The 25,818-nt window shown below is 41.7% G+C and overlaps 2 protein-coding genes across 3 annotated transcripts; both read right to left on the bottom strand.

The window, feature by feature from the left end:
- Positions 1-2,422: 2,422 nt before the first annotated feature.
- pigc (phosphatidylinositol glycan anchor biosynthesis, class C) lies at positions 2,423-3,397 on the bottom strand. The gene has a single exon (XM_063001295.1). The coding sequence runs from the start codon at positions 3,395-3,397 to the stop codon at positions 2,522-2,524; it is 876 nt and encodes a 291-aa protein (XP_062857365.1). The 3' UTR covers positions 2,423-2,521.
- An 8,633-nt stretch (positions 3,398-12,030) lies between these two features.
- tmed5 (transmembrane p24 trafficking protein 5) lies at positions 12,031-22,872 on the bottom strand. Of its 2 annotated transcripts, none has more exons than XM_063002154.1 (4): positions 22,563-22,872; positions 19,171-19,268; positions 18,901-19,078; positions 12,031-12,529 (listed from the first exon to the last, which is right to left on the bottom strand). In XM_063002154.1, the coding sequence occupies exons 1-4, from the start codon at positions 22,755-22,757 to the stop codon at positions 12,311-12,313; spliced, it is 690 nt and encodes a 229-aa protein (XP_062858224.1). In that variant the 5' UTR covers positions 22,758-22,872; the 3' UTR covers positions 12,031-12,310. The 2 variants fall into 2 exon arrangements, with proteins under 2 accessions (XP_062858224.1, XP_062858225.1); XM_063002155.1 differs by lacking the exon at positions 12,031-12,529 and adding an exon at positions 12,538-13,008.
- Between the last annotated feature and the right edge of the window lie 2,946 nt (positions 22,873-25,818).

A 25,818-nucleotide genomic window follows, 5' to 3' on the forward strand; every position in this document is an offset into this window, starting at 1 on the left:
AGATATGGTGGCCAATTAGTATCTGCTGCAGGCAGATGGCACCCAGCTGACCGGAGGCAACACCGAGTTTCGAACCAGAGAGTTTTTGGATTTGGGTTTGTACCTGACTTCAACTGCAATGACCACTTACGACAGCATATGGCGCCTGCCGTGACAGGGTTATGACAAGTTCATGCAAGTGTTATGATAATAGTAGGATCTGTAGTGATGCTTTAAATTACAATGGATTTAACAATAATCAGTGTATAAATGTGTAAAGATTATGTGATTTTGGGTCCAGATGCAGAACAGATACTGGTACACTGTGTGGTAGCTCTTCAGTCCTCATTCAGCTGGCTGATCGAAGTTCATTTGAAGCTGCATACAAGTAAGTCACGACAGCAGTGCTCAATGTATGACTGACCTCTAGTGGACAATCTGATTACATTACATTAGGTGCCAAACCCTGGCCCTAAACAGGCACTGCTATAAATGTGCTTAATTTTACAGGCCTCGTTTTTCATTTTTAAAGAAAAGTGCCACATTTCACGGCAGTTATTAAATACCACTCATAAATTGAATCATATAATAAATGGTAGCTACAATATACAGCACAGCCTACCTTAATAGCTCCCTCTCAAAGACCAAAATACTCATCCGTGTTTTGACACCATCATCGTCTGCGTCCACATAAACGGTTGGGAGTTTTCAAAACTCAGTTACCCGAGTCTGTTTTTAGCTGCTTTAGACTTCGACATCTTGGACATTTTGTCTAACCGATTGAAGAAAGAAATCAACTGTACATAGACACTATCGGGAGCACAATACTTTACTGGCTTTTTTCTTTTTTTCCCTACTTTTTTCCCCCCAATTTTCTCCCCTAATCTAGTCGTGTCCAGTTACCCTGATTGCGTCCTCTATACTGATTCGACCCTTCACCGCTGACTGAGGACGCCTCTCAACTGACCTACGCCCCTCCGGCACGTACAGTCAGTACAGACTGCATTTTTCACCTGCACGAGTCGAGTTCATACACCGACGAGCACTGTGTACGGAGGGCCACACCCCCATCAGCATTATTCCTCAGCCCTGTGCAGGCGCCATCAGTCAGCCAGCAGGGGCCGCAGTCGCACCAGTTATGAGGACCTATGATCCGACTTTCTTACCCTCTAACCCTGAACAACAGCCAATCGTTGTTCATGCTGCCGCCTAGTCGGAAAGGCAGAGCTGAGATTCGATACGATGTATTCGAAACCCCAATTCTGGTGCGTTGAAAGTTTTAAAGAAGAAGATGCCACACAATCAAGCATTTTAATCCTCAAAAATCCTGGTGAGACTGATCTCTTATTTCCAGATTTATTAATAATTGCTTATTACCATCACTGTAGCCACCAAAAAAATTTTTAATCCATAACATTTATTACAAATTAAATACATTTTATAACAATAAATAAAACATGACTACAAAAACAATTGTCATTTTCCCAAAGAACATGTTTTTAAAAGTTTTTAATATTTTATAAAATACTCATCGTTCATAATCACATTAATATGATAAAAACAAGTCAGGCAGTTATCAAGTAGTTAAACTGAGCAGAATGAGTAGTGAGAACATTTAAAAAACGTTTTCCCTGAGTGATTATGTCAAAGTGCCAACCTTCCATTACAAGCAGCCCTTATTCTGAGGACCCTAAACTGGGCAATATATACATTAAAACCACCTCCTTGTTTCTACACTCACTATCCATTTTATCAGCTCCACTTACCATATAGAAGCACTTTGTAGTTCTACAATTACTGACTGTAGTCCAGCTGTTTCTCTACATACTTTTTTAGCCTGCTTTCACCTTGTTCTTAAATGGTCAGGACCTTCACAGAGCAGGTATTATTTGGGTGGTGGATCATTCTCAGTCATGGTGGTGGTGTGTTAGTGTGTGTTGTGCTGGTATGAGTGGATCAGACACAGCAGCGCTGCTGGAGCTTTTAAATACCGTGTCCACTCACTGTCCATTCTATTAGACACTCTTACCTAGTTGTTCCACCTTGTAGATGTAAAGTCAGAGACGATCTGTCATCTATTGCTGCTGTTCTAGACCTTCATCAGTGGTCACAGGACGCTGCCTACGGGGCGCTGTTGGTTGGATAATTTTGGTTGGTGGACTATTCTCAGTCCAGCAGTGACGGTGAGGTGTTTGAAAACTCCATCAGCGGTGCTGTGTTTTATCCACTCATACCAGCACAACACACACTAACACACTGTTAGCCTGTCAGTGTCACTGCAGTGCTGAGAATGATCCACCACCCAAGTAATACCTGCTCTGTGGTGGTCCTGTGGGAGTCCTGACCATTGAAGAATAGCATGAAAGGGGGCTACAAAGCATGCAGAGAAACCGCTGGACTACAGTCAGTAATTGTAGAACTACAAAGTGCTTCTATATGGTAAGTGGAGCTAATAAAATGGACATAGTGTGTAGAAACAAGGAGTGATTTTTATGTTATGGTTGATCGTTGTATATAAACCGTGTTTATACTGTGGAATTTGTCAACTCAGAAAGCGGGACAGGTCCTCTCTGATCTCAGCTTCATCCCACGGGCCGTGGATATTGTCCTTGTGTCTCTGTAGGCGAACCAGCAGCAGTGGGCACACCAGTGTGAGCACTACTAGTGCTCCAAGTAGAAGAAGAGCTCCTACAGGCCACAGAGTACCAACACCTACCACCCCACCCACACACACCAGCCCGGCTGCACACGGAAAAGTCCACTCAGCCTTGAGCCTCAGTCGCTGCAGTAGGCAGGGCCACAAAGCAAAAATTAACAGGGCACAGCACATCATGGCAAAGGTGTGCAGGGTACCAGGCAGGCGCGATGCCAGGCAAACTGAGGCAAAGAGGGCAGCATTGAGAGAAAGGCTACCCGACAGACTTGGCTGTGTGTAGGGAAATGACACCAGATGTGCCATGAGCATGACTGCGGTCATGGCGTACACTGTGTCTGTACTCACAGACTCGGTCAGCGTTTTGAGCACGGGTGAGAAGCCAAAGGTGAAGGCCAGGAAGATAGCAGCACTCTGCAGGTCAGCACAGCGTGTTCGCTTTCCTTTGTTTCCAATCCCCAAAGCCTCGTGAAGTGTGTAACCCAGTACTGAGCAGCCTAGGCCACACCAGAGCAGTGTTGATGCACTCACATATCCTCCATCCATGTAGGACCACAGGGTTAGAAAAAGTGCAACACATGAGAGCTGCTGAGAGACAAGCCCAGCTTCCCGAACCACACTCCAGTAGCGGTAGTGGCGTACACGGATGTTGCGTCGCAGCTCCTCCAAGAAGCGGCGGTCCACATAGTTGTCGGGGAATGGCTGGCGCTCATACAGGACCTTACGCCATGAAACAGACGGAACTGCATCACTGTCTGCGCCCATCACCTGGTAAAAGACATCAGTTATTTAAAAAATAGTCTTAACGTCTAATAACATACAGTTCTAAAGTGAAATATTAAACCCCCATAAGAAAATAAGCTTTTAGAACTCGAACTCTTCTACAGTTAGATTTTCCTGTAAATTAATATTTTGTTAATACAACAATGTCACAATTATTTAAACCCTAATAATATTGCTGATATATAAACCTATTATTGGTCTGTATAACCTAAAGTTGGGGTACAACATAATCAAATCATTGGGACTCAATAGCCTTAATTTTTCCTTAATTTTCTTTAGCTGTGATTTGTTATAAAGTTTCCATACATTGTTTAACACTTTAACATTTATTAAGAATTTCAAAAACAAATGACATCACTTTTCTATATAGTCACCTTCCGATGCATTTTTCCCAACTTTTTAATGCCATCAGCAAAAAATGTTTTTGGTTGACCGTGTAGCCACTGATCCACCGCTGCTTTCATATCATCATCACATAAAAATCTTTTTCCCCTTAAAGCTTCTTTGAGCGTCCAAAAAAGGTGGAAATCAGATGCAGCTAAATCCAGACTAAAAGCTCTCTCAGTCTTTCAGCCAAAGGTTTCCAACCAAAATATAAAAGTGCAGAAACGTTTTGAAGATCCCTCATAAATGCCACCCAGAGATGTATTCAGGGTGTGTTGTAACCATGGTGAAAACTGATCTGAAATCTGAAAAAGGAGTTCATTTCATTGCACCAAAAGATTGCCTGGAATCCACATATGAAATCACCTCGTGCAGGTGAAAAGATGCAGTCGGCTACTGCACACGTGCTGGAGGGGGCGTGTCCCAGTCAAAGTGGAGATCAACATCAGTAGAGAGGAAGCGTAATGCAATCGGGTAATTAGGGGTACCTGACACAAAAGGATTTTAAAGGAAGGGGGTGTTGTCATTAAGCAACAAGTCATGTCCCGTACCACATTTGTGGGTTACTAAACTATCGACCTCATATTGCACTCAAGAAACAGTACAGTAGCGTGTAAACCATGCAACTTGATATTACTTGACATCACTATTCTTTCAAAATTAAACATCTTGCTTGCTTTGGGGAGAAAACAGAAAACCAACATTACACAACATGTATTGAAATAATTTGATAAGTGTTTTTTGTGGACTTGGTGAGGCACAGAACCTGTTTAATTCTTAGATCTGGCTACTGTCTGTATGGAGCTTTACATCTTTGCCCTGTCTATCTGGTTTTCCTTTAGGTACCAGGTGTGACTAAGTGACTACATGTATGTGTGTTTATTTATTTATTTAGGATTTTAGATGGAGATCAACATCAGTAGAGAGGAAGCGTAATGCAATCGGCTAATTGGATACGACTAGATTGGTAATAAAATTGGGGGGAAATGCAAAAAAGGCAAAAGGTCTGAGTCTGGTTCCTCTCAAGGTGTCATCCTTGTAATACTAAGAGAGTTGTTTTCCCTTCCATTGTTGCCTTGGCTTTCTAAACGGGGAATTTTTGGTCCTAGGTTCTGTAAAGACAATGTGTTTTAAGACAAGGTCTACTGCAAAATAAATACATACGAGTTGACAAAAAGCCCTGAAACATTCCTTGGTGGGATCCAACCGTGGTAGCCAACTATCTGGTAAATGCCACAGAAGCTGAAGCTTATACCCCTCCTGTCAATCAGGTTTAAGGCACGTCACCCAAAGGGCCACTAATCTAATAAAACAATAATGCTTAATAAAAATTGCATCTTAATTGATTTAATAATTTAGCTATGAATTGTGAAGCCCTAGTGAACCCTGTGTCTGGGTGAATCTCTAGGTGCACTAATCAGAGATGGGGACTCGTGCACACAGCGACTCGACTCGGACTCGCAAAAAATGACTTGCGGACAACAAAAGTCAGCAACATTAGTTACGTGTGACAATTATATATACAGTATATGATCCGACATCATTCTGATCGTGTCACTTTCTGCTCTCTAATAACGCTCCGGCCGTTTCAAACCGCAATGCACGCAATGGCTAAATGTTCCAGCCAGCTTCCGGCGTAGTGATGAAGCGTCGCTCCCTACTTAAAATGGTGGAATACCCTACGTAGTGCACTTCACAGTAACAGATAGTGAATGGAACGCTCCTACATAATTGGCGCCAATGATTGTAAAAAACGCTTTCTGAACCAATCAGACCTTCTGATTTTAATTGTTAGTAAGAAATGTTGTTATTTGCATTTACTTAGTTTGAAGCGTCACACAGATGATTGTCAATGAATTTAAATTTAATAGCATCTGGAACAACATAAGATAGGATAAGATACTGTAAGGTAAACAGTATTATGGATATTTTGCTGTGTTTGGGATTTTGGCCGCTGTGCCGTAATTTGCAATGAAAACAAAACGTATCAGTTTAAGCTTTTAACTGGTACCTAAAACGGCAAAATACAGTCACTAATCTGTTGTTGTTTTTTATCTGAACTTACATATTATTTGTTTATTTCTACGCTACATTTCCAATACATGTTTTGTGTATATTATATTGACTTGACTCTGACTCTAGCCTAAAGACGCGTGACACGACTCGGACTCTAGTCTAAAGACTCGTGACTTGACTCGGACTCTAGCCTAAAGACTCGTGACTTCACTCGGACTCTAGCCTAAAGACTCGTGACTTGACTCGGACTCTAGCCTAAAGACTCGTGACTTGACTCGGACTCTAGCCTAAAGACTCGTGACTTGACTCGGACTCTAGTCTAAAGACTCGTGACTTGACTCGGACTCTAGCCTAAAGACTCGTGACTTCACTCTGACTCTAGCCTAAAGACTCGTGACTGGACTCGGACTCTAGCCTAAAGACTCGTGACTTGACTCGGACTCTAGCCTAAAGACTCGTGACTTGACTCGGACTCCAGCCTAAAGACTCATGACTTGACTCGGACTCTAGCCTAAAGACTCGTGACTTGACTCGGACTCTAGCCTAAAGACTCGTGACTTGACTCGGACTCTAGCCTAAAGACTCGTGACTTCACTCGGACTCTAGTCTAAAGACTCGTGACTTCACTCGGACTCTAGTCTAAAGACGCGTGACTTAACTCGGACTCTAGTCTAAAGACTTGTGACTTGACTCGGACTCTAGCCTAAAGGCTCGTGACTTGATTCGGACTCTAGCCTAAAGACTCGTGACTTGATTCGGACTCTAGCCTAAAGACTCGTGACTTGACTCGGACTCTAGCCTAGACTCGTGACTTGACTCTGACTCTAGCCTAAAGACTCGTGACTTGACTCTGACTCTAGCCTAAAGACTCGTGACTTGACTGACTCTAGCCTAAAGACTCGTGACTTGATTCGGACTCTAGCCTAAAGACTCGTGACTTGATTCGGACTCTAGCCTAAAGACTCGTGACTTGATTCGGACTCTAGTCTAAAGACTCGTTACTTGATTCGGACTCGTATTTTGTGACTTGTGAACATCTCTGGCACTAATCTGTATGGACTCGACACACTTTATAGAGCAAATGATTCACAGTAAATGTAGTTAGTAGGAGAGAATGATCACATACATTTGGTGTTATGATGATGTTATGAAGGTGAGTACCTGAGCGAGGTGTTAGAGCAGAATTACAGTAGAATCTGATGTAGATATGTCATGTCGACAGGAATGAATCAAGAAGGAACCGAACAGAGCCGGTGTAGCAGGTCTCATCGTCTCACCGTCTTCCGTACAGAGGAAAAATACTAGTTTGTTTCATCTAGGTAAAGGTTAAATACACAAGCATGGAAATAACTAAACCCAGAACCTCAAATAAGCAATAAACTTAAGAGAAATACGGATTAAATAATGACTTAAATCCGTTACCGAATCAGCTCATTCCTGTATACTGCTCTCCATTAGGATTCCCGGTAGTGACGAGTAATGACAACAGGAAGCAACAGAAAGAGTGAAATTGCGCCCCCTGCTGAAGGTGCTAAAGTATTTACATTTACATTTCCAGCATTTAGCAGACGCTTTTTTATCCAAAGCGACTTACACTATACAGTCTAAGCTTTAATTAATGTAGGGTTAAGGGCCTTGCTCAAGGGCCCAACAGTGGCAACCTGGCAGTGGTGAGGTTTGAACCAACAATCTTCTGATTACTAGTCCAGTACCTTAACCACTAGGCTGCAACTGCAGTCTATAGACAGACATGTAGTAATTACATGTAGCTGAGACTCTTAGTATATTTTAGTCTGCTGCTGTACATGTACACTGCCTGGCCAAAAAGGTCACCACCTGGATTTATCTAAGCAAATAGGAGAGCCTCTTATTGGATAATTACTACATGGGTGATCATGTTTCAGCTGGCAACAAGTTATTTAACCCTAACTGATGCAGTGAGTAGCTTCTCATTTGTTAAACAACCATGTCGAAAGACACATCCTGTGGTCGTGGAAAAGATGTTAATCTGTTTCAGAAGGGTCAAATTATTGGCATGCATCAAGCAGAGAAAACATCTAAGGAGAAGCTGAAACTACTAAAATCGGGTTAAGAACTGTCCAACGCATTATTAAAAAGTGGAAGGAAAGTGGGGAAACATCATCTTCGAGGAAGGAATGTGGTCGAAAAAAAATCTTGAATGATCGTGATCAGCGATCACTTAAACGTTTGGTGAAATCAGATGGTAGAAAAACTACAGTAGAACTCAGGGAGATGTTTAATAGTGAAAGTAAGAGCATTTCCACACGCACAATGTGAAGGGAACTCAAGGGATTGGGACTAAACAGCTGTGTAGCCTTAAGAAAACCACTTGTCAGTGAGGCTAACCGGCAAAAACGGCTTCAGTTTGCTAGGAAGCATAAAGATTGGACTCTGGTGCAATGGAAGAAGGTCATGTGGTCTGATGAGTCCAGATTTACCCTGTTCCAGAGTGATGGGCGCATCAGTTTAAGAAGAGAGGCGGCTGAAGTGATGCACCCATCATGCCTGGTGCCTACCGTATACAAGCCTGTGGGGGCAGTGCTATGATCTGGGGTTGCTGCAGTTGGTCAGGTCTAGGTTCAGCATTTACATTTACATTTACATTTTCTGCATTTAGCAGATGCTCTTATCCAGAGTGACTTACAGAAGTGCTTCCATAGTAAACATTTCATTTCTCAAGTTTTATTAAAGTCAAAGAACACAAATCTGCTGAAACCTGTTAGAACCAAAGTATTTTTAAAAAAATTTTTTAAGTACAAATAAGTACAATAAGTACAAGTCAGCTTAAGTAAATAAGTTCAAGTCAGCTTAAGTGTTTAGTAAAGAGGTGGGTTTTTAATCGTTTTTTTAAAGACAGCAAGAGACTCAGATGTTTGGACAGACAGAGGAAGTTCGTTCCACCACTTGGGCGCTAGAACAGAGAAGAGCCTTGATGCTTGTCTTCCTTTAGTCCTGGGTGGAGGCTCAAGTCGAGCGAGACTAGTGGCTCGGAGGTTGTGTGGTACAGAGCACGAAGGTAGCTTGGGGCTGGTCCATTTTTGGCTTTGTAGGCGAGCATCAGTGTTTTAAACTGAATGCGTGCAGCTACAGGAAGCCAGTGGAGAGAATGCAGCAGTGGGGTGATGTGGCAGTGTTTGGGTTGGTTAAAAACCAGACCGGCAGCTGCATTTTGAATGATCTGCAAGGGTTTAATAGTGGACATGGGAGCTCCTGCCAGGAGGGAGTTGCCGTAGTCCAACCGTGAGATTACAAGTGATTGGACCAGAATCTGGGTAGCTTCCCTGGAGAGAAATGGTCGAATCTTCCTGATGTTGTACAGGAGGAACCGGCACAATCTTGTCATGTTGGCTATATAAGGTCAGCTGGTTATCCAGGACAACACCAAGGCTTCTTACCTTATCAGATGGTCTGATCTGGGAGTCATCAAGAGAAATGACTAGGTCCTGGGTTGGAGACTGATCTCCGGGAATTAGCAACATCTCTGTCTTGCTGGGATTAAGTTTTAGATGATGAGCTGACATCCATTCAGCAACGTTATGTGCCCAAAGAATGAGGTCAGCTACCTGAATATACTGAACAAACAGGTTATACCATCAATGGATTTTTTCTTCCCTGATGGCACGGGCATATTCCAAGATGACAATGCCAGGATTCATCTGGCTCAAATTGTGAAAGAGTGGTTCAGGGAGCATGAGACATCATTTTCACACATGGATTGGCCACCACAGAGTCCAGACCTGAACCCCATTGAGAATCTTTGGGATGTGCTGGAGAAGACTGTGCAGTGGTCCAAATCTCCCATCATCAATACAAGATCTTGGGGAAAATTAATGCAACTCTGGACAGAAATAAATGTTGTGACATTGCAGAAGCTTGTGGAAACAATACCACAGTGAATGTGTGCCGTAATAAAAACTAAAGGCGGTCCAACCAAATATTAGTGTGTGTGACATTTTTTTTGGCCAGGCAGTGTATATTGTAGTGTTAAACCATGTGTAGTGTAAGATAGTTCTCATATAGTCATAAAAAAAACTAGTTGGTTGGAGCTGGTCATCCGTCTCAGCTAGTCAGGCTTGTTTTTAATGGTTTAAGGGGTTGTGATGACCAGACGGACAACCAGCTGCAGTTCGGCACCAACTATTTCAGCCTTAGTTTAAAATGAAAAGCATTAACAGGTTTCCCATACATCCTCATAGGAAAAATATTTTGAAACTCATCACCACTCCCAGAACCAATTGACGTCGAGTTTCAAGGTACTGTACCACTGTATTTAGAAAGAGATACAAGAAAACGCCAGAATGTGGCGCTACAGACCCAGAAATGCACAAATAAACACACAAAGGAATTAATAGAGTTCCAACACTGAACTCAACTGACAACCGTCTGTTTTTATGTGGTTACCAGAGATGTTCACAAGTCACTTGTGAAGTCTGAGTCGAGTCACGAGTCAATATAATATACCCAAAACATATATTGGAAATGTAGCGTAGAAATAAACATAATATGTAAGTTCAGATAAAAACAACAACAGATTAGCGACTGTATTTTGCCATTTTACTTAGTGCCTTTACTTTCCTAGGTACCAGTTAAAAGCTTAAACTGATGTTTTGTTTTCACTGCAAATTACGGCACAGCGGCCAAAATCCAAAACACAGCAAAAAAATCATAACCACTGCTTACCTTAGCTTATGTTGTTCCAGATGCTATAATTATAATTAAATTTATATCCGTGTGTTGTCCCATTAGTAATATAATCCATTATTTTGTAAATGTGCTTATAATTAAAAACCTCCAAACTTTTCCTGGTTGTGAGGTTTGTTTGTTTGTTAGGATTTTAACGTCATGTTTTACACTTTTGGTTACATTCATGACAGGAACGGTAGTTACTCAAACCGGAGCTCCCGGAGTAAACCCACGCAGGCACGGGGAGACCATGCAAACTCCACACAGAAAGGCCCCAGACCGCTCCACCTGGGGATCGAACCCAGGACCTTCTTGACTGTGCTACCCACTTAGCCACCGTGGGTTGTGAGGTAAAACACTTATTAAATGTATACCGATTCAGCTAATATGAATTGCAAAAGTTATTATAATTAAATGCCTGGTGATGGCTGCCAAAACAGTAAGTAACCTGAATTTGCAGAAGAGAATTTGAAGAGAACCCTTTTCATCCCACAGACAATAATATGTCTATAGTTTACTACTTAAAAGAGCACTTCAGTATATCTTCAAAATATAAGATGTTGCCGCTCAGGTGGCGCAGCGGTAAAAACACGCGCTGCAACCAGAGCTGGATTTCGAAAGTGGGTGGTTTCGAATCCAGCTCTGCCTTCAGCCGGTCGAAGGCTGGGCGGCTATACGAACAACGATTGGCCTGTTGTTCAGGTGGGGGGTGGGATTGGAGACCGGAGGGGGTGGGTCTCTCTCTGTCAGAATGCGATTACGAACTCTGCCAGCTGATTAAGAGGCGCCTACACAAGAGATGAGGGAGGGTGCCCTTAGGGTGTCTCTCCGCATGCAACGCTAGGTGGCGCCAAACTCATCAATGTGTGGGTGGCAAAAATGCATCCGGCTGCTGCCAGTGTTTCGGAGGGGATGTTGGTTAGCTTCCATCTCCTCTGTCAGGGCAGGGTTCGGCATAGACAGAGGAAGCATGATGCAAATTGGACAATTGGATGCGCTAAAGGGGGAGAAAAAGGGGAAAAATATAAAAAATATATATATAAGATGTTTGGCAAAACACTAAGAGTGCATTGTTAATGTGCATTAATAATCCATGCAGTGTAACTGTCAGGGTCTAAATAACTGTCTACCTATGCTAGCACACCAGAGCTGACATTTCAAACTCGTCGGCAGGCTGGGTGGCTATATGAACAACATTGGCTGTTGTTCATACAGTGGAGGGAAATGCCGGATAGGGACTCTCTCATAACTGCAATTACGACCTCTGCTGGCTGCCTGATGGTGTCTGCACGAAGAGAGGAATAATGTGATCAGGGTGTGGCTCTCCGAGCACAAAGCTGATCCGCATATGAACTCGCCTCGTGCAGGTGAAAAGACGTGTCAGAGGGGACGTGTGTCAATCTGCTCTCCTCAATCGGGGAGGAAGCATAATGAATTGGGTAAAAATGGGATGCGCTAAAAATCGTGAGAAAATGCATAAAATAAATAAATAAATAATTGTCTACAGTCAGTATAGTTAACACTTTATTAAAACTATGTCATAAGAAATAACAAAAATATCAGTTCATTATCTCTTTGTGCGAGTTAAAAAATAATGGTGTTTTTTTTTTTTTTGCCGGATCTCCATCACGTATAGCAGCGGCTCCACGTTCCCTGTTAGACCTGCAGAGGAAACAAACTCATGTGTCCTTGGCTCAGCTAAAAGACATGATTGTGTTCATCGGGAGAGAATAAGAAAGAGTTGAGGATGGTAGTCTTGGAAAAGATTTGTCTCCCAGAGTTAAGCGGTGGTTACGTGCGTGTTTTTCTCTTGTCGTCGAAAAGGCTGCGCAGGAGGTAAACCTGTATGCAGGACACCACCACCATCACCACAATGTTGGTGAATGACCAGACGTTAACACGATCATAGTTGCTCTCCTGCAGGTTGCGGTCACGTGCTTCGAAGGCCTTCAGCACAGTCTGGATCTGAAGACTCTTCCCTAAGCGAGCTTTCACACTGTTTATAGTGTCCTGGATAGAAAGAAACACACAGCGATAAATCATCAATTTGATTGAGTGGTTTATGATCACAGGTTCTATTCAGCTAGAAAAAAACGTTTAACAGGGTGCTCGGGGGAGCAGCAGTATAATGTGCTAGCACAACACTGCTAGCACAAGTTCGAATCCCACAGAGCTTCTGACTTGGCTGGGTGACCACACAAACACAGTTGGCCACGTTTGAGGAAAAGAAGGTCAGACGGTGTCAAGTCAAGTCAAATTTATTTGTATAGTGTGTTTTACAATGGACATGGTCTCAAGGCAACTTTACAGAATCCAGGACCAACAGACCAAAATCCCTGTTGAGCAAGCCGAGGGCGACAGTGGCAAGGAAAACTCCTTTAAAAATACAGGAATAAACCTTGAGAGGAACCAGACTCAGCAGAGACCCCCCATCCTCTTTGAGTCTCTTCCCGCTGCAGTATGCGATCTCCAGGACTGTTCCAGGTGACCTGCGCAAACAAGGGGAAAGTCACATGGAGCTTAGCGTGGCTCTCCGTTCAGGATATGGCTCTGTGTGGGAACCAAACACTGGCAGGTAAAACGGCTGCAGATGGACGCATGTCGGAGGGGGATGTTGTGATCCAGCTCTCCTTTATCAGACAGGTCAGTCAAGTGGGAGCTTAAATGAATATATTGGGAGATAAAAAGCAAAAAAATATTCCACTAGCACACCAGCACAGAGATTCTGAACACCCCAGTTCAAATCTTGGCTCTGCTAACAGTTGGCTGGGCGCCATCTAGCGGGCACAAATTGGCCACCGTGTCTGCTGGTTGGGGAAATGACCGGACTAAGTGGGTGGGGTCTTCAAACTCTGTGCAAACTCTGGTTACCAGACTGAGGCGCCTGTGCAGAAAGTGGATGAGCCTCGTGTGAATCCACCAAAGCACGGGCGTAAAAGGAGGGGTCCGGCTAGGACTGCGCACGCGTCAGAGGGCACGTGAGCAGCAATATACCCTCCTCGAACTCGATCGGGGATCCACAACAGAGGAGCACTACGCTAAATTAGGGAGAAAAAGGGAGAACATGCATGAATAATAAGAAATAAAAGCAAAAAATCCAGAAAAACATCAGACATGGCCAATTGTGTCTGTTGGACTGACCAGGTTGATAGCACAGCTGGGATTAGAACTCGAGTGTTCAAGCTTTCAGGTCACTGCACCATCCAAGTGCCCCACATTTATGTTTCGTCTTTGTTTTACTCCCCAGATGTTCTCTGGAAAGTCTCCAAGCTATCTTAAGATCAAGAAATTAGAACAGGCCACAGTCAATTTATGCAGGAATAGTTGGTCTACTGTAGCTACTACAATGCACCCACACAAGGGGCATAATGTCAAAAGACTCTATTGAGAATCCCAGCTTTATCATGGGCGTGACATGGGGTTTCCTATATAAAGCTTGTGACCGTCTGCTATTTTCAGTCTTTGCACAACTGGTCTCAAGGGAATAGGGTTACGCAAGAACCACCCAAGTCGAAGTCAGGCCTCGTCCACAGCAGAGTCGGTCAAACAAAGCCTTAGTTCCACAGTGATCACACATTATTAAGTCAAACTGGCGACTAGTGCTGCAGCTTTGATTATTTTTGTAATCGAGTATTCTACCGATTATTCCAGCGATTAATCGAGTAATCGGATAAGAAATACTTTTGCTTCAATAAAGCGCAAAAACAAATACATAAGATGAAGCGTCTCTTAAAACAAACTGCACATTTTTATTTCTTGTACAGTTTAAAGAGAACATTTTTGAAATGCAAAAATAAAATAAATCAAAATAAAATCAAATTCACATTCAACAGACAACCTAAAACTAAGGCATGAGTAACAAATAAACAATAATACATAAACATTGCCTTTAATTTGTGCAACTTTCAGAACTAAAAGTTTCAGCTACGGCTCACACAGAATATAAAGGTTTAATATTTTGTTGGAAAGCATTGTGGCATCTGTAGGAGTAAAAAAAAAAGTTCTGTCAGGATTGTATCTCCTAGATGAGTTGGATCTGGCGTTTGTGTGCATGCACATGTGTGTTTGTCTAAGTCTTCAAAAAAACATGTGGTGGTTGCAATGACAACAGTACGCGGGAGCGGCGAGCGTGTCCAAATATGTAGTATTCATTCAACTGTATGCGAAAAGTATCCGGTTTAAGTACTGTTTAAGTATGTGATTTCGGACGCGTTGTGCAAAAGTAAAAGTCGTCCATGTGAAACACCGTGAAATGTATATAGTTGTATGGATTAAATGATGCTTCGATGCAAAAAAATTGCATCGATGATTTTTAGTAGTTTTAGGAGTTTATCGAGGAATCGTTTCAGTCGTACTGGCAACCCAATTGACTTTCCTTCAGAACAGAAAGTGCATCATGCAGAAAAGCCTCCTATTCAACCTCACAAAGAGAAGCAGATTCTCCTGCGATGGTTGCAAAGTTAACTAAAGGTCTTCACCAGAAGCAGATTTAAGACTCGTCAATGTTTGAAATTGAAAATTTATGCAAAAGAGCTGCATTTTTTTGCTGCACCATACATATTGTGAACAAAGCAGCTCCTTAGCATTATGAGTGCCTTTAACTTAAACACATCTACAAGTAAATCTCTATAATCTTGGCAATTGAGTAGGTAGATTGTTACATCTTCTCTAAATATTATTTTTTATATTATTATTTGGGCTGTATTTTGTTTATCTATAACACTCAGATCAACCTGATGTGTTGGCTCACACCCACACATATACATGTGACTGATTTAATAAGACTGTTGAATATTAAATTGATGTCCACATGTAACTGGCTAGTGAAACCTAAATGGCACTACCCACAAGAAACAGTACACAAAAAGTGTCATCCATGTAAAAGCACTGGTACTGGTATATTAATGTAATTCAATTCAATAACTGTCAACTACACCAGCCCACCACAGGTTTGATCCAGGTTCAGATCTCAGCAGTGCTTTTGGCTGTCCACACAGATATAATATCGTCTTTGTCTGGGCACCCTGTTTAGGGTATTCCTCCCCTGTGCTCAGGGTTACCCTAACCAGGGTGAAAATGAAAAAAAAAAAAAAAAAAAAGATTTGATCAAATGATTAGAATAGTGATGCAAGGGGTTTGATGACCCAGCGGTGCTATCGGCCCACCGTGCGTCTACATAAAAACATGATTGGCTATGGAAACTGAACCCATCACATTTACATTATTGATGTTCTATGTGAGTACCCAAAGTAAAAATACTAAATGAGAAACTAGGGGGTGAATAATAATTTATCTTTAGGTTAGGGTTACCAGTTCACAACAGTATGCACTAGGCTTTAAAAAGCAGATGGAGCTGAAACCCTACTGACAGAGTCACTGACAGGTTTTATTGTGTCATAAAATATAACAGCCTGTCATTCCCAGTATGTAAATACAGGTTATGTAACAGCAGCATGTATAGAAATCAGGGTACAGAAATTCTACTGTGCCTTTTTGAATAATTGAATGTTAATATAAGACATCATTGTTATTTATATAAAATAATTATGTTTTGTTTTATTGGGATATAAACTGCCTTGCATAAAAATGTCAGGATTTGCTAAGAGACAAGAAGTAAAATAACATGAACATAAAAGACTGAATAAAAATGTAAATAACTCCCTGTTACGAATAGAATTTAGGTTTGTTAGCTACAGTATTTTTTTTATTATTATAGTAACATGCACAATACTGATGACACACATATGAAACACACATGAAATGCAGCCACTTAATGCTGCTCTGCTTTAATCAGTTTTAATCTTCTTAAAACTGATAATGGAGGTGCAGTCTATTTAACGTTTAGGGTGTTCAGGTGGCGCAGCAGTAAAGTATGGTAGCCCACTACTGCTGAGATCTGGTATCTGAATCTCAACTGTGCTATTGCCCGACATGCCCAAAGGCATTCATACATTTAAAAACAGGTTAACAAAAGCGGTCGGGCGAGCTTTGGCAGCACATACGCTGCACCTTGTAACTGGGAGCCATCCTAAATTAGTCTGACTAACACCTCTTGGCACTTTAATGGAGATCTTTATATTCCATTGGAATTGATAGTGCTATCCCCAGCAGTGCTATCGGCCGGTCGAGCATCTATATACACACGATTGGCTATGTCTGAGAGAGGGGTGCCCAAAGACCTGCAAAGGACTGGTGTCCTGTTCTGAGAAAACCATACCCACTGACCCTGACCTGGATAAAGCAGTGGAAAAACAGGAAAATAAATGAATAAAAAACAAACAGATAAATAAAGTGATTGTGATAAATATGGAGTTGCAAGATACATGCTGGCGCATGTAATGCATTTGGGTGTGTATCAGTACATATTGTTTTGTTAGGCTCTGTATACACTATTAAATAAATTAGCTCTATTACAAAAAAATGTTGTGTTACTACTTTCATTTGTGTGCACACTACTTAAAACCTGCATTTAAACTAAGCCTTTGTCTCTACGGATATGACGTCAGGCTTGTTTGACATATGGTATGCAGGCTTCTGAATGAAATTACTAAAAATCCTATTGAACTAAAGCTGATTTTGTTACCTTACTTTAGTTTAACTTTCAGTAAGGTTTCACACTGATTTTCCATTCTATAGTTATTCTATTTTAAATCCTCCCGCCCCGCCGGTCCGTGAAATTATATCTTATATGAAACCGGTCCGTGGTGCAAAAAAGGTTGGGGACCGCTGGCCTAGTGGTTAAGGTACTGGACTAGTAATGTAAAGGTCACTGGTTCAAGCCCCACCACTGCCAGGTTGTCACTGTTGGGCCCTTGAGCAAGGCCCCTAGCCCTCAGTTGCTTAGACAATGTACTGTTACAGTACTGTAAGTTTCTTTGGATAAAAGTGTCTGCTAAATGCCGTAAACATTTGTCAGCCCGATTTCGTTGTTACTTATGTTTCCAGCAGGTAAATCTGCTAACAAATCCATATATGACATACAGGGGTTGGACAAAATAACGGAAACACCTGGTTTTAGACCACAATAATTTATTAGTATGGTGTAGGGCCTCCTTTTGCGGCCAATACAGCATCAATTCGTCTTGGAAATGACATATACAAGTCCTGCACAGTGGTCAGAGGGATTTTAAGCCATTCTTCTTGCAGGATAGTGGCCAGGTCACTACGTGATGCTGGTGGAGGAAAACGTTTCCTGACTCGCTTCTCCAAAACACCCCAAAGTGGCTCAATAATATTTAGATCTGGTGACTGTGCAGGCCATGGGAGATGTTCAACTTCACTTTCATGTTCATCAAACCAATCTTTCACCAGTCGTGCTGTGTGTATTGGTGCATTGTCATCCTGATACACGGCACCGCCATTGGATGCACATGGTCCTCCAGAATGGTTCGGTAGTCCTTGGCAGTGACGCGCCCATCTAGCACAAGTATTGGGCCAAGGGAATGCCATGATATGGCAGCCCAAACCATCACTGATCCACCCCCATGCTTCACTCTGGGCATGCAACAGTCTGAGTGGTACGCTTCTTTGGGGCTTCTCCACACCGTAACTCTCCCGGATGTGGGGAAAACAGTAAAGGTGGACTCATCAGAGAACAATACATGTTTCACATTGTCCACAGCCCAAGATTTGCGCTCCTTGCACCATTGAAACTGACGTTTGGCATTGGCACGAGTGACCAAAGGTTTGGCTATAGCAGCCCGGCCGTGTATATCGACCCTGTGGAGCTCCCGACGGACAGTTCTGGTGGAAACAGGAGAGTTGAGGTGCACATTTAATTCTGCCGTGATTTGGGCAGCCGTGGTTTTATGTATTTTGGATACAATCCGGGTTAGCACCCGAACATCCCTTTCAGACAGCTTCCTCTTGCGTCCACAGTTAATCCTGTTGGATGTGGTTTGTCCTTCTTGGTGGTATGCTGACATTACCCTGGATACCGTGGCTCTTGATACATCACAAAGACTTGCTGTCTTGGTCACAGATGCGCCAGCAAGACGTGCACCAACAATTTGTCCTCTTTTGAACTCTGGTATGTCACCCATAATGTTGTGTGCATTGCAATATTTTGAGCAAAACTGTGCTCTTACCCTGCTAATTGAACCTTCACACTCTGCTCTTACTGGTGCAATGTGCAATTAATGAAGATTGGCCACCAGACTGGTCCAATTTAGCCATGAAACCTCCCACACTAAAATGACAGCTGTTTCAGTTATTTTGTCCAACCCCTGTAGGTCAGTACTTTCTTATAAAGTCAAGCTGCATTCTGCTAATTCCTTTGAAGTAACTGGGCAAATGAAGTCCAGGGAAGCACAGGTTGGATCTGTTTGGCTTGTAGTAATTGTTCAAAACGCTTAGCTGTAAACATGAGCATGTTCTCTTACCATAATATCCTCTAACTTCATGTCCAGTAGGTCAGCTCCCTGTACATACTCCTTCCAGTCCTCAGGATCCCCATCATCCATGTTGTCCAGAATCAGCTCGAAGAAGATGATCTTCTCAGACACGGTGCTGAAGGTGTTGTCAAAGCAGAACATATAGTCTCCATCCTCTGTCTCTACTCTGGAAAAGGTGAACAGACACTCTTAGCATATGTAATATAAAATGCATGTGTATATTATTAAGATTACTGAGTAAAGAAGAGTTGAACCTACGTATGAACCCCATCAGATTTTCGAAAGTCAGAAACCAGCACATGACCACTGGGAGAGGACAGATAAAAATCCACATCTAGGCCCGCACCATCCAGAACCTGCAGATCCATATCCAATATTGAATGAGTCACAAATATACAAGTATTTGCTCATACATATAACTAATTCAAAATAACTCAACATGAAGGTTCATTTGCAGGAGCCTTACACACATGTGAATAGAATGATATTAAATATGTGTATCCCTGGCCAATTAAGAAATCGCAGTTTATCTTAAAATGACCTACATCCATTGGAGAGTGTACTAAATATTTTTTATAGTAGTCACATTTACTTTCATCTGTCTGTGCAATGTTTTTAGTGCCACTGGAATGCTGTTTCGTTTGTCTCTAAGCACACCTTGCATAACTTAGTTTATTAGACTTACCTTAGAAAGATAGCAGTAATTAACCTAATTGTTCATTTAGTAAATTAAATAATCAACACAACCCTTCTGTTCCTTAACCAGCTACATTTTTAGATTGCCTCTTTCTAGGATGTCAATTTTCACATTTGTGTATAATTTTATTGTCAGCTGTATTTTACATTTTAAGTATGGGATCCAATACTCTGGCCCAAATCACTGGATCAGACATAGGAGGGAAAAACACGTGTAATCCGATCCGTTCCTTACTGTTGCTTAATGTAAATAACACTTAATGTAAATAAGGCCATTCAGAAATTAAAACACACTGATCTACTTAAACTTTTGGCATTTTAAAAAATCATCTACTACTGCCACATCTAAAAACACTGTTTAAACACAATAAAAATCATCTACTACTGCCACATCTAAAAAAACACTGTTTAAACACAATAAAAAATCATCTACTACTGCCACATCTAAAAACACTGTTTAAACACAATAAAAAATCATCTACTACTGCCACATCTAAAAACACTGTTTAAACACAATAAAAATCATCTACTACTGCCACATCTAAACACACTGTTTAAACACAATAAAAAATAATCTACTACTGCCACATCTAAAAAAACACTGTTTAAACACAATAAAAAATCATCTACTACTGCCACATCTAAAAACACTGTTTAAACACAATAAAAATCATCTACTACTGCCACATCTAAAAACACTGTTTAAACACAATAAAAAATCATCTACTACTGCCACATCTAAAAACACTGTTTAAACACAATAAAAATCATCTACTACTGCCACATCTAAAAACACTGTTTAAACACAATAAAAAATCATCTACTACTGCCACATCTAAAAACACTGTTTAAACACAATAAAAATCATCTACTACTGCCACATCTAAAAACACTGTTTAAACACAATAAAAAATCATCTACTACTGCCACATCTAAAAACACTGTTTAAACACAATAAAAATCATCTACTACTGCCACATCTAAAAACACTGTTTAAACACAATAAAAAACGCTTTATAAATGATAAATCGCTCACCTGAGATAAAGAAAACCTATCTTGTCCCGGCTTGGAGATCTCTCACATCCTCAACGATTAATCCATTAGTGTTATGAAATAAAACAAACTACACCGTTTCCCGTTTAGCCACAGATGTCCTCTTCAAAATCCAGCAGGGTTTAATAATAAGCGTGCTTTGGTTTTTAATAATCTACAAACATGACAGAACTTTAACGGAAAATTCTAATTGGTCCATCGCATTCGATTGACATCCAAATCTTCCAATTGTGGACACTTTATTTAGACCTGTTATTTAGATAGTTTAACCATGCTGCATTGAGACATGTATTATTACTGCTTAGTTGTTTGAGAGGAGAAATGACGGTATTAGATACTCAATTTGCAGTATTGGTATAGGTCATAAAAAAGTGGTATCGAGCCAGCCCTAATTTTAAGTATTTAATACTAGATTTACTTCTGATTCCTATCAGAAAAAAAAAGTGTATTAATCCACCTCTGGTACTCAGTGTCAAGAGATCTGGACATACACTTTACACTACATTTGAAATCAGTTCTAAGTTTTATAAACACAAATTCATAACTTTTATTGTATTATATTATATTGAATTTACTATCAGAGCTGATTGTACACACATTTTATAATTAAGGCCCTACGCTTACTAGGTCAGCCTTCCCAGACCAGGCTTAGATTCAACATTGTGCAAAATGACCCTTTGCCTGTAACACTGGCTCCTGGTATTTGTTTCAAAATTGTTTGGATTGTACCAGAATCTTGCCTTTGAAGGACACCACGATCATGCAGTCTGACATTTGCAAAACTTGATTTGTATAGCTTGTAGAAGTCAGCTCGTGTTTCAGTGGATGATGTTTGATGTTAATTTATGTAACATGTTCACAGTTACAGTGACAAAATACACTGATCAGCCATAACATTAAAACCACCTCCTTGCTTCTACACTTACTGCCCATTTTATCAGCTCCACTTACCATATAGAAGCACTTTGTAGTTCTACAATTACTGACTGTAGTCCATCTGTTACTCTGCATACTTTTTTTAGCCTGTTTTCACCCTGTTCTTTAATGGTCAGGACCCCCACAGAGCAGGTATTATTTAGGAGGTGGATGATTCTCAACCCTGCAGTTACAATGACATGGTGGTGGTGTGTTAGTGTGTGTTGTGCTGGTATGAGTGGATCAGACACAGCAGCACTGATGGAGACACTGTCCACTCTATTAGACACTCCTACCTAGTTGGTCCACCTTGTAGATGTAAAGTCAGAGATGATCGCTCATCTATTGCTGCTGTTTGATTTGCTCGTCTTCTAGACCTTCATCAGTGGTCACAGGACGCTGGATATGTTTTTGGTTGGTGGACTATTCTCAGTCCAGCAGTGACATTGAGGTGTTTAAAAACTCCAGCAGCGCTGCTGTGTCTTATCCACTCATACCAGCACAACACACACTAACACACCACCACAATGTCAGTATCATTGCAGTGCTGAGAATGATCCACCACCCAAATAATACCTACTCTGTAGTGGTCCTGTGGGAGTCCTGACCATTGAAGAACAGTATGAAAGGGGGCTAACAAAGCATGCAGAGAAACAGATGGACTACAGTCAGTAATTGTAGACCTACAAAGTGCTTCTATATGGTCAGTGAAGCCGATAAAATGGACAATGTGTGTAGAAACAAGGAGGTGGTTTTAATGTTATGGCTGATCGGTGTATGTATAAAAATCTTAAATATTTAACAGTGCATGCAGTAACATATATCTACCATAGAGGGCTCCAAAATCCTAAATCCCAGATGTGTACTGGAACTTTAATTTAATTTAGTATATGTATTATTCACTGCAAGGAAAAGACCAAGTGAGCACCGAACTCACTGATGTGTATTAAACGGAAGTAGAAAAGAATAACTTTTGATAAGTTACCTGATATTCAATCTCCAGTGAAGCATCTTTCCTCATAGTTTGGAAGAAGCACTCCTTATGACCGGCGGGTAACGTAATGGTGAAGTCGCTGTCCAGAGACTGTGTAAAAGCACCACTGACCACACTCCAATCCACCGTATACAGCCATATTAACACCATAAACACTCTCACCAGGCTGTCTTTCAACCAAACCATCTCCCACACTACAGCTGAACTCTCCCCCGTTCCCCCGTTATAATAAACAACAACTTGTTACCACCGAATATCCTCCCAACTTCCCTGACTAACTTCTTCGGGATGGTCGATACAGATCCGTGAATCAGTGAGTGGAAGGATACATGGTGTGACTTTAGGACCCCGCCGTGTTACACAGTCAACAATAACATAACCTAGCGCTTTATGTAGTTTCTTTCAAAATGTATATTCATTTCACATTTTATCTAACAAAACACAATAACAATGACTTTTACGTTTCTCAAGCTATTAAACAGCGCAGGCGATTTTTACAGACGCTCTAACAATGTTGCATTATGGGAAATGAAGTTTTTTAATTATGGCTACGTTCTAGTTTGTTTGTTTGTTTGTTTATTAGGATTTTAACGTCATGTTTTACACTTTGGTTACATTCATGACAGGAATAGTAATTACTTATTACACAAGGTTTTATTGAACACAGTCCTGGACAATTTTGTATCTCCAATTTACCTCACTTGCATGTCTTTGGACTGTGGGAGGAAACCGGAGCACCCGGAGGAAACCCACACAGGCACGGGGAGAACATGCAAACTCCACACAGAAAGGACCCGGACCGCCCCACCTGGGGTTCGAACCGAGGACCTTCTTGCTGTGAGGCGACAGTGCTACCCACTTAGCCACCGTGCCGCCCTTAATATTAGTTGTCTTAGTGTAGCAATAAAAGTCGGCTCTTAATGCTTAAATAAATGCATTTATTGTGGTTTCCCCCCTTTTTCTCCCCCTTTAGCGCATCCAATTGTTCAATTTGCATCGTGCTTCCCCTCTGTCTATGCCGAACCCTGCCCTGACCGAGGAGATCGAAGCTAACCCATATCCACTCCGAAACATGAGCAGCAGCCGGATGCATTTTTGCCACCCACACATTGATGAGTTTGGCGCCACCTAGCGTTGCATGCGGAGAGACACACCCTAAGGGCACTCTTCCTCATCTCTTGCAGGCGCCTCTAATCAGCCGGCAGAGGTCGTAATCGCATTCTGACAGAGAGAGACCCACATCCGGTTCTTTGTCCCACCCCCCCAACTGAGCAACCGGCCAATCGTTGCCCATACAGCCACTCAGCTTCGAACCGGTGAAGCAGAGCTGGATTCGATACTAGCATCTGCTAAATGCCACAAATGTAAATGTCAGCAAGAATTGATCCCAGGTACTTAGCACCTATGGGGCTGGGCTTTGTTTAGTTATTCATTTTTATAAGCTTTGATTGACCTGAACGTGTGCTTGGGTTCATTCTTTTGCTGGAAATTCCAATTATTACCATGGTTCAACAAAATCACAGAATGCATAAAATTCTACCTCAAAATGCCCTGAAATTTCTGTAAATCACCTGGTGCTATTTTCTTCAGCAGAAAAAAAACAATCATATTATCACTGATCCACCTCCACGCTTCACTGTGGAAGAAGCGCATATATAAATGAAAGTTAAATGTCAGACAGTAATAAGAAATCAGCCTCCCCTCTTATAATTAATAATTGATTGAGACAGCTTTTGCAGTTATTACAGCCAGTATTCTTATAAATAAGTCTCAGTTCTGTTCTTTTTACAAAGTTGTACCAAGTGTTGTCATGTTAGTTGGAAAGTAGTGGTGTACAGAAATTTTAAGATCTTGCAACATATGGGGTCAGGTCACTGACTGGGCCACCGGCCACTCCAACAGTGTGCATTGGGTCACTGTCTAGCTGAAAGACAAACGTCATTTTGGGATGAGCATTCTTGCAGAGAAGAGAAGGTTTGTGCCTCTCAGAACTGTACACTATCAACTTTTCTGTCAGTCCTGACCTGACTGTAAGTCCCATGTTAGAAGCACCACTATAACATGAATCTACAACCATATTTCTATGTGGAATGTTGTTTCCTGGCTGATTTGCTTTTTGAGATTTACACCATGCATCCCACTGACAATTGGAGCTAAAATCAATACTTAAGATGTTTTTAAGGGTAAGAAATAGTCAACAATATTTCACATCAAAAGCACACCCAAATGCCATGTGTCTGTTTATCAGAGTTGCAATTATAAAAGCTAGCTACACCAAATTTATTTTAGGTTGGAGGAATTTAAAAAGCTGTTACCATAATAAAAAATCTTGACAAAAAATATTAATAAATGGGCGCTCAGGTGGCGCAGAGGTAAAACACGCTAGCACACCAGAGCTGACATTTCGAACTCGTGCCATTCAGCTAGGCCGGGTGCCTACATGAACGATGATTGGCTGTTGTTCATACAGGGTGGAAGCTGGATAGGGACTCCATGTCACTGATGCATTTACAACCTCTGCTAGCTGATTGACGGCGTCAATAATGCATTGATCAGGGTGTGGCTCTCCGTACACAAAGCTGATCCGCATTTGAACTCGCCTCGTGCAGGTGAAAAGATGTATAGTCGGCTACTGCACACGTGTCGAAGGGGGCGTGTGTCAGTCTCCGCTCCTCAGTCAGGGCGGGGATCGGCATCAGTAGAGAGCAAGCATAATGCAATTGGAAGAAAAAGGGGAGGAAGTGCAATAAAAATATGATTAAATGCTTTCTAATGTGAAGAAATGTATTCAGATACAATAAGTTAATTTATTGGGATTGTGGCACAAAGCCACATCTACTCAGGTTTCTATGGTTCTGCTTCAGACCACTTTCTGACACTTTGTTAGGGAGTGTTTTTGCTCATTTTCTTACTAGTGGCTCAATTATTGCATCAGGTGTTGGCTATCCAAAACAAACACTCACTCACTTTCTTAACCGCTTATCCAATCAGGGTCGAGCGGGGAGGGGGGGTGCTGGAGCCTATCCCAGCTTTTCAATGGGCGCAAGGCACACAGTAACACCCTGGACGGGGCGCCAGTCCATCGCAGGGCAATTCAGTGTCTCCAGTTAACCTGACTGCATGTCTTTAGACTGTGGGAGGAAACCGGAGCTCCCAGAGAAAACCCATGCAGACACGGGGAGAACATGCAAACTCCACACAGAAAGGACCCGGACCGCCCCGTCTGGGGATCGAACCCAGGACCTTC

This window comes from Trichomycterus rosablanca, chromosome 9 (assembly GCF_030014385.1).
Source record: "Trichomycterus rosablanca isolate fTriRos1 chromosome 9, fTriRos1.hap1, whole genome shotgun sequence".
NCBI lineage: Eukaryota > Metazoa > Chordata > Actinopteri > Siluriformes > Trichomycteridae > Trichomycterus > Trichomycterus rosablanca.